The sequence below is a fragment of the Taeniopygia guttata genome, chromosome 2, assembly GCF_048771995.1.
Source record: "Taeniopygia guttata chromosome 2, bTaeGut7.mat, whole genome shotgun sequence".
Taxonomy (NCBI): Eukaryota; Metazoa; Chordata; class Aves; order Passeriformes; family Estrildidae; genus Taeniopygia; species Taeniopygia guttata.
In genome coordinates this window covers 143,696,920-143,709,797 of record NC_133026.1, presented here as the reverse complement: position 1 = coordinate 143,709,797, position 12,878 = coordinate 143,696,920, and the positions used below count along the sequence as shown (strand labels likewise).

General features: G+C 37.2%; 1 protein-coding gene across 11 annotated transcripts in view; it reads right to left on the bottom strand.

Moving 5' to 3' along the window:
- Positions 1 to 12,878, bottom strand: part of PHF20L1 (PHD finger protein 20 like 1) — a 56,704-nt gene that overhangs the window by 7,600 nt on the left and 36,226 nt on the right. For 7 of the 11 annotated variants that reach the window (XM_030266724.4, XM_041714077.2, XM_030266726.4 and 4 more), the window contains 7 exons: positions 12,129 to 12,233; positions 8,155 to 8,319; positions 7,582 to 7,763; positions 5,588 to 5,687; positions 4,352 to 4,438; positions 3,249 to 3,444; positions 2,473 to 2,842 (listed from right to left, as the gene is read on the bottom strand). In XM_030266724.4, the coding sequence (XP_030122584.4) occupies positions 2,473 to 2,842; positions 3,249 to 3,444; positions 4,352 to 4,438; positions 5,588 to 5,687; positions 7,582 to 7,763; positions 8,155 to 8,319; positions 12,129 to 12,233 (1,205 nt within the window). The remainder of the gene's footprint in view (positions 1 to 2,472; positions 2,843 to 3,248; positions 3,445 to 4,351; positions 4,439 to 5,587; positions 5,688 to 7,581; positions 7,764 to 8,154; positions 8,320 to 12,128; positions 12,234 to 12,878) is intronic. The other 4 variants (XM_072925022.1, XM_041714084.2, XM_072925023.1 and 1 more) reach the window with 1 other exon arrangement.

Sequence of the window (12,878 nt, the reverse complement as noted above, 5' to 3'; positions counted from 1 at the left end):
ATGAGTTAAAAACGCTCATCATCTCAGGTAATTAGCAGGATTAACAGCTTCCATTTTTTAACTACTATGACTACATATCCAATGAAGTTCTTTCACTATTGATGATTTTATTTTAAGGACTCAAATGCCAGATAGATGTGCTCACCCAGTGTCAGTTCGTGTCAAATGCCAGAGTAAAGAATAACTTTAATTCTATTAATACACTTCTCTGAAGAGCTCAGCTAATTTTCTACACCACATAAGAAAAAAAATGGTGTTAGGTCTGTTATTAAAATATTTCTTTCTCCAGTCCAGTATAGGAAGAGTGAGAAGAGAGGCAAAGAAGAAAATGAGAACTGAAGGATTTTAAGTTACCACTTAAGCAAAAAAATCCAACTTTCATTTTAAGACTTAAAATCAATTAAAAATCACCAACCAAACAAAGAAAACTGACTGATCTGCAAGCAGCTTTATTAGCAACTCAGATGGGACAAGCGTGGTTAATATTCATAATGTTCATTAAAGGACTTAAAATTATTGTATCAGATAGATTTTATCTGAAAGGTATGAGAGTTTTGACATTTTTATGATGTTTAAAATCCCTTCTCTGAAGACATCAGGTTTTCTTCCACAGCGTTTTCAGTAATCAAACTGTTGGTAATGTTATGAAAAATACTTCTAATATACATAAGAAATTATCTATTCCTTACAGACTCTCTCTAAAACTACAGGAATGCCATTTTTCCCTTGCTGTAAAAGGATCTAAGTACATAATCCTAAAACCAAAATCATCTTTCAGCCCGCTTCAGTAAGTTAGAGAAAATTTCAAAGGTAAGAAACTGAATATCTAAAAACCGAGGAAGCTAAATACAATTTTAAAGATAATGCATAGCCCAAAAAGGGATTTGATAACAGTTGATCCAAACACCATTTGAAAGAGAAATGGAAGTATGCAACAGAACTGCAGATTAGGGCAAGACAAACAGTATGGAAAACCAGAATATTAAAAGGCTCTCTGAAGAATGTGAGAAAGGAAAATTCAAAGCCTCAACAAACTTTGACAAGGAGAGGAGAAGAGGTACCTTAGAGAGAAGCCAGATAATTTAAAGTGGCCCTTCAATGTCAGGTTTAAGGTAAGTGCAAACAGATTCATGGAGAAACCAAGGAGAACTTTTCCGTGCCTATCATGTTTAGGCAGAAGGCCTGATTTTAGTATCAAGGCTGACTACTGGAAAGGTGATCAAGGGGTCCCCAAAGGAAAGAACACTCTTAAACCTAGAAGAGATCTGTTTGGGACAGTGTCAAACAGGAGCACCTAGCTTTTTAGATATATGTTTGAATCTCCGAAGGAAATATTAGTTTTGTTTCACTGCTTATACATATTTTCCGTTAATTCTGAATATCTTTATACTATTTAGACTATTTACAATGATGATTTAAACTACTGTTGGAAGGCTAATAAATATAATAAATAAAAAATAAATTTTTATTCTCTTACAAACAGTATTTGACACTGCTGCATGTCTCCTTACTATAAATGTGAATATAATTGTGCAATATAGCAAATTTAGCATAAAACCAGGTATTTTTAATTAGAATGAGCCAAAATTTCCCCATTCAGACTATACAGCTTACATGCCACATTTAGAACTAAAATTAAAAAGAAAAAAGATGCATCATCCTCATTTCTTTCACACCAGAAACTACTTCTAAAGGGGGATGAGTTGGATGATTACGCCTCATACAGCTGGTATTGCAGAAAACAGAAAGGTTTGGCTCTCTTTGGTTTTTTGCTCTGAGAATTGTTCACTAAAACCAGATGAACAAATTTCAGACCTTTTCCACCAAATAATGGATTCAAATCATTAATGTAAAAATGAGAAAGAGATGTTTAAACAGCAAAATATAATCCTGACTAAAAATGTTTCATTAGAAAAACATGCAATATAGAAGACTGAAAAGCAGTTTCACATGAGATGAAGTTAGTTGGTCAGTAAATCATTACTTGTGGATGGCATTCTAGGTAGCACTGCTATTAAAAGAATACAGTACAATAATAAACATTATTAAAAAACCCTTGTTGTAACAAGCAACAAGCAAAACCCCGTAACACATGTAGATAACCAGACTGAGAGAAAAATGGAAACCTGTCCCATTTTCCTCACCTTGTAAAAACCATGTAAGTTCTGTTCCAAGAACCTGCATTTATTTTAAGAATAGGGTTTCCTTTCTCTCAAAACATTAGATTGAGAATAAATTTTTAGCATAGGCAATACCTTAAAACCATACCTTGTATTTCATACACAAATTAACATACTTCACCTGGAACAACTTCAGTGATCCAAGTTTGCTTCTAGTGATTTCTGCTGACTTATTTGATAAATATGTTGACTTACAGCAATAAACATTCTTAAATATCTGTATGTACTTCAGTTTTATCAGACTGAACACACTTTTCCAAATAAAACTTCCCAGATGAAGAATGATACTTACCTGCTCATTCATGCCACCATCTTTAAAAGAATATTGTAAACAGTTTTTATTCTCTGTATGATATTCGTGATCTTCCTCAAAGCTACTTGTGTCTTCATCATCTGAGCTCATAGGGTCAGTGACTGCTTTGTAGTCATGACTAAAACTCTGTGGTTTTTGGTAACTGTGCTCACTTGTGATGTACGTTTCTTCCATCTTCTGGGGTATACTGGGTGGCTCTTTATGGTTTTGACTATGACACGTCCTTTCAGATGGGTTAACAGCATCCTGCAAAGTCACTAACTTTTTCTCTACCCCAACAGTTCTTTTTTCTTGTTCTTTTCTCATCCCTGAATAAGCCCAGAGATGAAGGTCTGGGTGATGCTTATTTCTGCAATGAAGGGGAAGAAAAAAAGCAAGTTATAGAGAACTTAGTGCACTTAGAGCACTGAACTATTAAGCGTCCAATTCTCCTACCTATTAGCTACTGATAAGCACTATTAGCAAAGAAGAAGTATTCCTAGGTCATTCATCAATTTAAGATAAATGTAAAATGTCCCTTTAACACAAAATTTACCCAAAAAAAATCACCAATAATCCCAACACACCAGATCTGCTTGGGTGCTGAACATCTAGCTCCTGCTGAAGCTAAGGGTACTGCACATCTTGCACTTGAATTATTTACAATATTATACAAGAAAGAAGATCAATATGAAAGAAAAATGCAAATGTAATAATGGTAGTTTTTGCTACCTGAATACACAGAGCTGGAAAATAAAGCCTGGAGTGATACCTACTTCAGTATCCCAATCTTCAGCTGCAGTCCATGCAGTATTTCAGTTACCCCATATACATCTGCCAGTAAGTGATGTGTTGACACAATCTTTTTGGCATTAAGATGAGAGTAGTTTTCTTTCAAAAATGATAATCCACACATGTGTCCATTGTTCAGCCAGTCTTTGTCATACAGATATTTGGCACTCCACCTCTGTCCTGGGGTAAGCAATAAAGAAATTGAGGGCCATCTAAAGCCACAGCAGAATTACGTTTACAACTAGAATGCTATAATTATGTGCTGTACTTGCCTAAATATCCCCTAACATCCATGAAAGGATGATTCAAGATTTTGCTATTATGTAAGAATTTAGTTTTTGCAGATTAAGAAGAAAGTCAAAACTTATGAGAAAGAAAATCAGCCTGGAACCTCAAGACCCCTCTAAACGGCATTTGAAATTAAAATCTAATCACCTTTGCAATCAAACTATATGATATTAAGATATATGCTTTTATCAAAATAAAAATCAACAAAAAAGTTTACAGTGGCATTTTATCTAAGTAGTTTTACTTACTTTAAAAAAAAAAAAAAAAGCCTAAGTAACCAAGAAAAATATTAGAGTGGATTTCATATAGACATATCCAAAACACCCAGTTTGTTTCTAAAAGACAAATATTTTGCTTCAATACTGAAGTCAATATCTATTTATTAGAAACCAAGGAAAGGCTTCAGGAAAAGCAGATATTTCAAAGTTAACTGACAGTAGAGCTCTTACACTCTCCTTTGAGGTGCCTTTCACCAGACTTATAGGGAGGCTATTGATGTATATGGGCCTCAGGTCTCCCCTGCTGTGTCTTAACCCAACCAGCACAAATAAGTATTTAGCTATGGCTTCTACAGTAGCTAAATAACTACTAAAAAACTAAACAAATAAAATAAAAAAAATAACAAAATAAAACAAAACCAAAATGCCCACCCAAAACTAGAAATGCATAATGCTAATTATTGCAACGTTATTGTTTACAACAAGGCATCCAGACTGACTGACAACATCTTGCACTCCATTTCAAATCATACTATCATCATAGACAGAACAAAGAACGGGTTGATGGAAGCCCTTCATACCTTTCAGGAGAATACCCTGTCTATCTCCTTTTTGCCCATTATCCCAATACACTTTAAAATACTGACATTGAGAATGACTTTTTTCTCCTGACATAGAAAGAAAAGAAGTAATGGTTAGGAAGGGAGAGAAGATAAAAATTAGGGACACAGACTCTGCATAGCAGGGGAAAACGAAGTACCTAATACAGTGCAGGGAAAGAGCACAAGACAAATTAGCTGGGTTTAGTAAGAAAAAGCTGGGCTGCTCAAAGAGACACCACACAGAACTATCAGACAAGACTCTATAGCACCAGTTTTGATTCACACTGGGACATATGGAACCATCTCTACTTTCCTAATATTTCATCTCAAAAATAGCCAGTAAAAATTCTGCAAACAATTTTCATATTTCACTTCTTAAATTTAGAATAACAGTAAATTTGAGGTTGTAGTCTCATTGCCCTTTTGAAACAGCTGGAGTGCTGGATATTTCAGCAGAGGACACATATGTGCATTTGTATCAATTGTCAGAAGAAAATACAAAAAACTTACTTCCAAATTCTTTAGTTTTTCACCATGTAACTTAAGAAAAGTGGGTTTATCACAGAATAATTTTTAAATCAACATCTTACTAATCAAATGTATTCAGTTTAAAAGTAAATAGTTTTCCTAGTTCTTACGAATTTGGCCTAACTATCTGAAGTTCAACATATGCTGTTTGTGCACTATTGTTTACTATAAGATGTGCTAGATATTTCTGTATTTTAAATATTCAGTTCCACACTTTAACACAGTTCTGGACAAATGTAAACATTATAAAATTACAATTACCATGAAATGCCATTCACAGCATGTTTGAGTGTACTGTGGTAATGAGTCCTTTTCCTCTAAGGAAATATTTAAATGAACAAATGTGATTCCAAGTATTGGCAAAACAGATTCCTGTGCAAAAAATTATTTCTTTAGAAAGGTTTCCAGACTACACTGACACAAAAAAGTGCTAAGGTTTCGGGGGAATTAAGTTTCAACAAGTAAAACAATGGTAACTGAGTTCATGGATAAGATTTAGCATAGCTGACCATGATGTTACTAACATAAAAGTAAGTTTCTGCTCAGAGCCAAACTTAGAATAACTTGCTCCAAAGAAGCATTACACATAACACAAAACAGACAAAGCTTGAACAATTTAAGCAAATTCATAACATCTTTGCTCAAATATCCCAAGCAGGGCTGTAGATAAAGGTGGATTATCCGTACCTGGTGGATCTCTGCAGATGTAACAGATGTACTGCTCTGGAATGCTGTCCTCCAACAGTCCCATGCATACACTGTGCTGCCAACACAAGCATTCTTCACACTGGTGTCAGAAAAGAAAACAACAAAAGCAGAAACTAAAACTGAGACAAGTAGTTGAAAAACCCAGAAGCTACTTCTTGTATCATCAAAATGCAGAGAACAGCACTTTAATTTAAATAGCTGGTTTGAGCAAGATTACTTTAGTTGGGCAATTTGTGTTTGGGTAGACAAAGACATCAAGCTAAAAAAAGAGCTCTAGATCTGAAAGTTACCTCAACCACAAACTCCAGACTGGAGAAAAAAAAAAAAAAGAAACTGAAGATGTAATATTAAATAGTATTTTATTACAACATTCAGTATTTTAGCACCTACATATTTAGTAGTGAAACATAAGACAGGCGTATAATATTATAGTAAAGTAGAAAGATAATGTAATACATTACAGCATAACAGTGAAAAGTAGAAAACTCTTCAGTTTAATTATTTATATTTACAAAGCATCTCTCCAGTGCGCTAGAAAGATGTGCTTTTAATATCGCACCAATGGAAAATCTAAAAGAAAAAGAAAATTAAGAGAAAATGAAAGAGGAGAAACAAGAGAATAGGAGAGCAAATTAGAAGTGGTAAGACATGAGAGCCTAGAAACAAACAACTGGCTGCTCTCAGTGAGACAAGCATGAAGAGGAAAAATCAGGCTGCCACTGGAGTTCAAAAACAGACAGGAAACTGACTTCTTTGTAAAGATACTTCCCTTTCTCAACTCTGTGCTTGCCAGTATTTTATATATCTGCTGGCTCACTGCTGAAAATCTCTCCTCTTTGCTTTGACATGCCTTTGAGCATCAACCTATTCAAAACACCAAAGTCACCTTTCCTCCTGTCACTACAACTACCATGTCCCCTCCTGTCTCCAAAGATTGCTACACCAGTCCATTTTTCCACATTGTTACCACAGCTGAACTGCTCAGTTCCTCCAACACAGCACAGCCTTTTAGTCTGCTCCCCGATACAGCCTGTGTGCCCTTCATTTCCAGGGCTCTGTCAGTTCCAGAACAGAAAATCCACTAACACATGACAGCCCTATTGTTTCCTTTAAATCTCGGCTAAAGGGTTCCATACTGTCAACTGGAACTGTACCACAAATATGAATACAAACCTGATTTTGAATGGGGATATAAAACACAGGAGGTTCATGACGTTTTTAAAGTTGTTGACAACTGAGTTCTTCCTTACTGCTTTTTGCATCTGAGTTAATCACTGCATTATAAATTGCTTGAGAAAAAGACTTGAAATTACTCATGGATAGGAAATGCTTTCCTCATTGGAGTACCAAGTAATAAGCAGCAGGAGCTGTAATCCATCAACACCTGAATGCTGTGCAGACATGGTATACTTTTCTTTCCTTTTATCTATACCAAGTTAAGATGCAAATTCTCAGCAGTTTCTAGAACCTGGTAGTGATACCCAGTGTGAGAAGTGCTATTCTAAAGATGAAACACATATCACAGTACTGATAGTATTTAGTGTCTGCACAGGAGACATGCTGCACACAGAGGAGGGACATTTACAGTGAGCAGAGAGGTTTCTACATGTGGCACTGCAAAGCACAAGGGCCAAGGCAGGAGGGCTTGTAAAATCAGGATGGCGTGGGGAACAGAAGCAATGGTTTGTGTGTGGCAGAGGATACTTCATTCCAAATTTATCAGCTGGTTATAAAGAAAAAGGTTACCCGGCAACTTGTCCTATGTACCAATTGCTAGAGAAACCCCATCCTAGAGAAACAGCTCTGCATCCACTGAACAGAACCAAACCAAGTGCGGAACAAAGAAATATTTTGTTCTTGTTCACTTATGTACAGCTCTCTACATAATTCCAGTCTGTGACACATCAAAAGGACACCTTCACAAGCAAAATATTCACATGGAAAATATAACTCTATACACCAAACTTCTTTACCTGAATCATAAAGCCATTTTCTTCATCAAGTTCACAAATGCATCTAACAATTTCATTGAGAGCATCATCTTCATCCTGAGACTCTTCAAAGTTGGTTGAATCAAAATCCTGATTGTATTCATCACCACTGAGTAACAAACTCTCTGTGGAAGAATCATCCAAGAACTCCACATCTGAAAGGTCTAATAGAAATAAATACATGTGAAACTGTGTGTGAAGAGACACAATAATTGAAAGAAATACAGGGAGCTTTGACAGGTAAAAATCTTACTCTGCATTAGCAAAAAAAAAAATCACTCTCAAACATACTGCTGATATATGAGATTTCAAGATGAATTCTGCAAAGTGCCTTTAACATGCTCTCCTCAGATGCAGAGCAGCAACACTTAACCAAAGCAAGTACAATGTAGAATACTTTGAGGAGTGTAAGCATTTTGATTTAAATAGATTAAGGATAAATCAGTCACCATATTTATAGCTACAATCCCAAACATAAACCAAATTATTTCCTTTAAAATTATCTTTCTTAACAAATTAAACTACAAATTGAAATTTGCTGTGCATTCAACCTACTTTCTCCACTAAGGTCAACAGACAGGATAGCTCTTGGATACTGGTATGAAGTGTTCTTCTCTGAGAACATGCTGCGCAGCGTCAGAGAGCTGCCCGAGGACCGCGTTAAGGGAGAGGAGCACCTGTCCAGGAATTCAACAGAACTGTCTTCATAATCTGAGTAATCTGAAAAGGTAAAAGAAAAAAGAAGTTGCTCTTACAAAAGTAAAATTTATAACAAATGCAAAAAAAAATTGTGTAGACATTACTGCAGCATTATGTTGACAGGCAAAGACTATTAATACTGAGATATCAGAATGATGACACTGTAAATAAGAAACAGCAAAAGCTCTTCGTAATGTTTTATTTAAAAATTTCCAGTAAGAAACATAATCAAGTTTGGTAGTTAAGCATCACCAACTGCAACTCCACCATGTCTGAATGTACAGAGGGGTAATTTTTCCTAGAATATTATGCAGTCTTCTTTTTTCCATAATTCATCCTGCACCATCTGCTATCCTTAGAGATGCTGCTGTTGACTGACTCTCTTGCCTTAAATATGCTTGCAGCACTACCAGCATTACTACCTAGAAGCAACCACAGATGACCCTGCCAGTTTAAATGATAAATGCTTGTTTGCACCCCTGCAGAGGAGCACAGGGAGCCCAAAGGACATTGTCTTTGGATGTTCCCAGGCCCATGTCATGAGACATCAATGGGCCAACAGGTCCTGAGATGGGCTAGGGAGCATCCCAGAAGAGTATATAGACACAGGCCCAAAGGAGGAGGATGAGCAAGCAAACAACAAACACCCCCTGGCCAGGCTCGTCTCAGACTTTCCCAGCAGTGCCATCACCTCCATTATCCACACATGAAGCCCATCAGGATGTGTTACCCAGAGCAGCTCTCTGGATCATCTCCTGGACTAAGAGCAGTTGTAGCCCAGGGGCTGTCAGTGAAGGACACTATGAGATGTGGGGGAAAATAATTTCGGGTTTGTGAATGACTTTATGAAATGTTTAGGAAGAAAATAAAGGTGCAGAAATGGATGGACTGAAGTGATTTGGGGAAGTACAATTATGGGCAGAACACAGGAAAAAAGCCACATATGCATAAAGTTTTGTGGTCAGTACACTTGCCTGGCCATTCCCAGTGCCAGCACTCAGAGAGACTACAGTGACAACAGTGCCAGCCCCGTGCCAGGGATCTCAGGCCCACGAGCTAATGCTACAGCACCTGCAGCCAGTCCAAGTGTCTGACTGCTTGCATGAATCAAACTGATGAGCAGATGAAATGGCCTGGGAGCAAGGGGTCAGTAGGTCTGCAAGAGCCAGCTCTGGGTGGAAATGACTCTAAACAGGAAAGCTGGGGTGGGGGGCTCTGGAGACCCAGGGAGTCCTGGCCAACACTGAGAGCATGTGAGAACACATATGGAAGTGAGATTGTCTATCCTGCAGTGGGGCTGCGGCCCCATGAGCTCATACCTGCAGGCACAGAAATTGGAAAGACTGGGATGCAGAGGATCTACTGGGCAGACAGTGTCTGAGCCCACCTGCTGCAGAAATCCCCACTGTACTTACACATCTCTGTATTATCTTCCTGCTCAGGCAGAAAGAGGAGCAGGATGAGGCTGTCACAGCATACACACAAGCACAGACAACATCACGTGCTTCTGCCTTCTGGTCATACAGTGCCACTGACATTTATCTTGATAACCAGCACTATATCTTTTCCTCTAGCAAACTATCTGCAACACTCTCAAGAAACACATTACAAACAGATTTAACTGTCCCTAATCATAAAGACTGGAGAGACTGTTCTAGGGAAGTCATGTAATTGCAAATCACTGAACAGTTAGGGTTGGGAGGGACCTTAAAGATCATCCTTTCCCCCCCCACCTTCCAGTAGACCAGGATTTTCAGATGTCCATCCAACCTGGCCTTCAACACTTACCAGGATGGGACATCCACAACTTCTCCGAGCAACCCATTCCAGTGGCTCACCACCCCCACAGAAGAGAATTTCTTCTGAATATCTAATCTGATCTAGATCTACCCTCTTTCCGTTTAAAACTAGTACTCCTTGCCCTACCACTACACTCCCAATTCAGGAGTCCCTTCTAATCCTTTCTGTAGGTCTCCTGTAAGTACTAGGAGTCTGCCATAAGGTCTTCCCCCAGCATTTTCTTTTGCATAAGAGAGACTGTTTAGGCTCTTAGCTTCTTCTCAAAGGGGAAGTTTTCCAGCCCTCTGATGATAATCATGGCCTTTCTCTGGACCCACCCGAGCAAGCCCATGGCTTCAATCAGTAATTAGGAGTAGCTACGCATTTACTACTCTGAAAAATTAGTATTTCAAATATAAGCAAGTGATCAGATTACTGCACTTCCATCCTTCTGTAGGAAGCATTCCTGCCCCCACTTATCACTACAGTTTTACTGCTATGGGTTCCATAATATCCTTCTGTCCTACCACATTCCATGAAGCTACCTTCCACTTTGCTGTCTCTGTCCAAAGCACAGCATCTCCAGCATTTCCCAAGTGCATTCACTGTAATCAACTCAAGGAGCATCTGAGTTGATTACTTCTTGCTGCATGGCTTTCAACCTCACTGCAACAGAGTGGCAGAAATAACAGGCAATGCCTACTTTCTGCTACACATGGTCTTACAATCAGCAAGTTATGCACATACTCAGAGCACAAAACCAGTTTTTGCTGAACTTTTCAATTTGTCTTAAAGCCTTCTTCAGAACTTACTTGGGACACACAATGTACCTGCTCCCTCTTCTCGCCAGAGATGCCACAATTTCATTTGAAACAAAAGGAGAATGGCTCGCACCTTTACACTTTTGTCCACACATGGAGCAGAGTGACCTAGTCCTACAGTGAGTCCTGTTTCTTTTGCCAGATGGGCTTTTTCAGGGTCAGACACTGGAGTCAGAATCCACCGGAGTATTTCCAATTTTTTCCCCGTTAAAAAAGTACAAATTGAATACGTCTGGATTGTTAAACCCAGATTTTCACAAGATGAATTTGCTAAGAATAAAATGCTCAAGTTTTATTCAAACTGGTTTTTGTATCTGGATTTAAGATTTCTATTTGTCGAGGCACTGGGCATATTTTCTTCCCATATTTACAAACAATGGATAAGACTCCTAAAAATTGGAACCTAACCATAGTACCTCTGCCAAGCTTCTAAGTTTCAAGACAAGTTGGCAAAAAGACCAAAGGAATAAAAAATACCTCAGCCCTCAACAAACTACCTTATGACCACAAGAAGATAAAACCAAAGAACAATACTGGGCACATACCTAGCATTTATCAGGATCTTCTTGCAAATACTTAGATGCCTCCTCAGTGCAAGTAAGAAGCTCACAATGATTTTTAAGTAAAATAAGCAATTGAAGTTTACAGCTCAAAATTATATTACTCTGGTATACACAAAACCTAGAATATTGCAATTCACACAAAAGCACTGCATGATCTGGAAGCATTTTCATGTTATAGCACAAATTTTGGACAGAGAAACACATAATCCCCATTTGTCAAGGCAACAGACAAGGCTGTTATAACAGAGATGCCAACCTCAACTGTGAAGGGTTAACTGTTAAAGAGGGAGTGCATTGCATACAGCAAAACACTGAAATGTAGCAACAAACTAGACACTAGAATGATTTTAATGTCCAAGCAAAATAGGTATGACATATATACAGAGCTTCAAATGAAGAATTTAAAGAGATGAAAACAAAAAGCATATCTTTCTGAAGAAAAAAAAAGATCTGTGAGATATGTGTGTCTATCACATAGAGAGAGACAGGCTATAAATGGAAGAAAAAAAGAAGTCCCAAGTGTCCTTTTCATATTTAAGGAGAAAACTTACTCTTGGACATTTCTTAAATTTTACATTCATATTATTTACAAACAAGTTTTACTACCTAATGATAGGAATACACTAGGTGGTTTTACTTACTTAAAAAAAATATAAATTGAACTTACCATGCTGTTTTGATTTCTTCTTTTTTTTCTTCTTCTTTTTCTGTTTTGGTTTATGATCTTTTTCCTTCTTCTCCTTTTTCTCCTTTTCTTTTTCTTTCCTTTTACCTGAAATAAAAATTAAACAATTTAAAGCAGATTAACCTAAACAAGGCATTCAAAATCAAGTGCTCTAGTTGTCCAGTTAGACCAAAATGATTCAGTTAATTAATTTGATATGTTGGACACATCTCTTATTAGTTGCTGGTATAATCGTTCAAAACAATCTCATTTGACAAATAATATTTTATCATTTAAGTATTTCCAAGTAAGATATCAAGGCAGAAAAAATACAGCAAAGTACACAAAATATGTAACATCACATAAATAGTTTATATAAAAAGCTTCTATTTTACTTACAGTTTATAACAAAAACATTTGGGCAAGAGAAAAAGCTTTCACAAGGGCAAAATTCCCAATTATAAAGGGAATTTACATTGTCCTAAAAACACGTGTTAGTCCTACAGAAAGATATTTGAAGGAAATTCCAGTATCAGAGTGCTGCTGTCAGCATTCTGTACTACATAGTGGCATCCTCACAGAAAACTGATTCTGACTTGAATTTGACACATTTTTTATGCTGCAGTTCACTCTTAACCTCTATTAGTATACACATGAGGACAAGCACTTTGGCTCTGAAAAATTCTATTTATCCTGTTAATTTTCCCCAGACAAAATACATCCCACATTTTCACTCCACAGTAATTTCTTAAG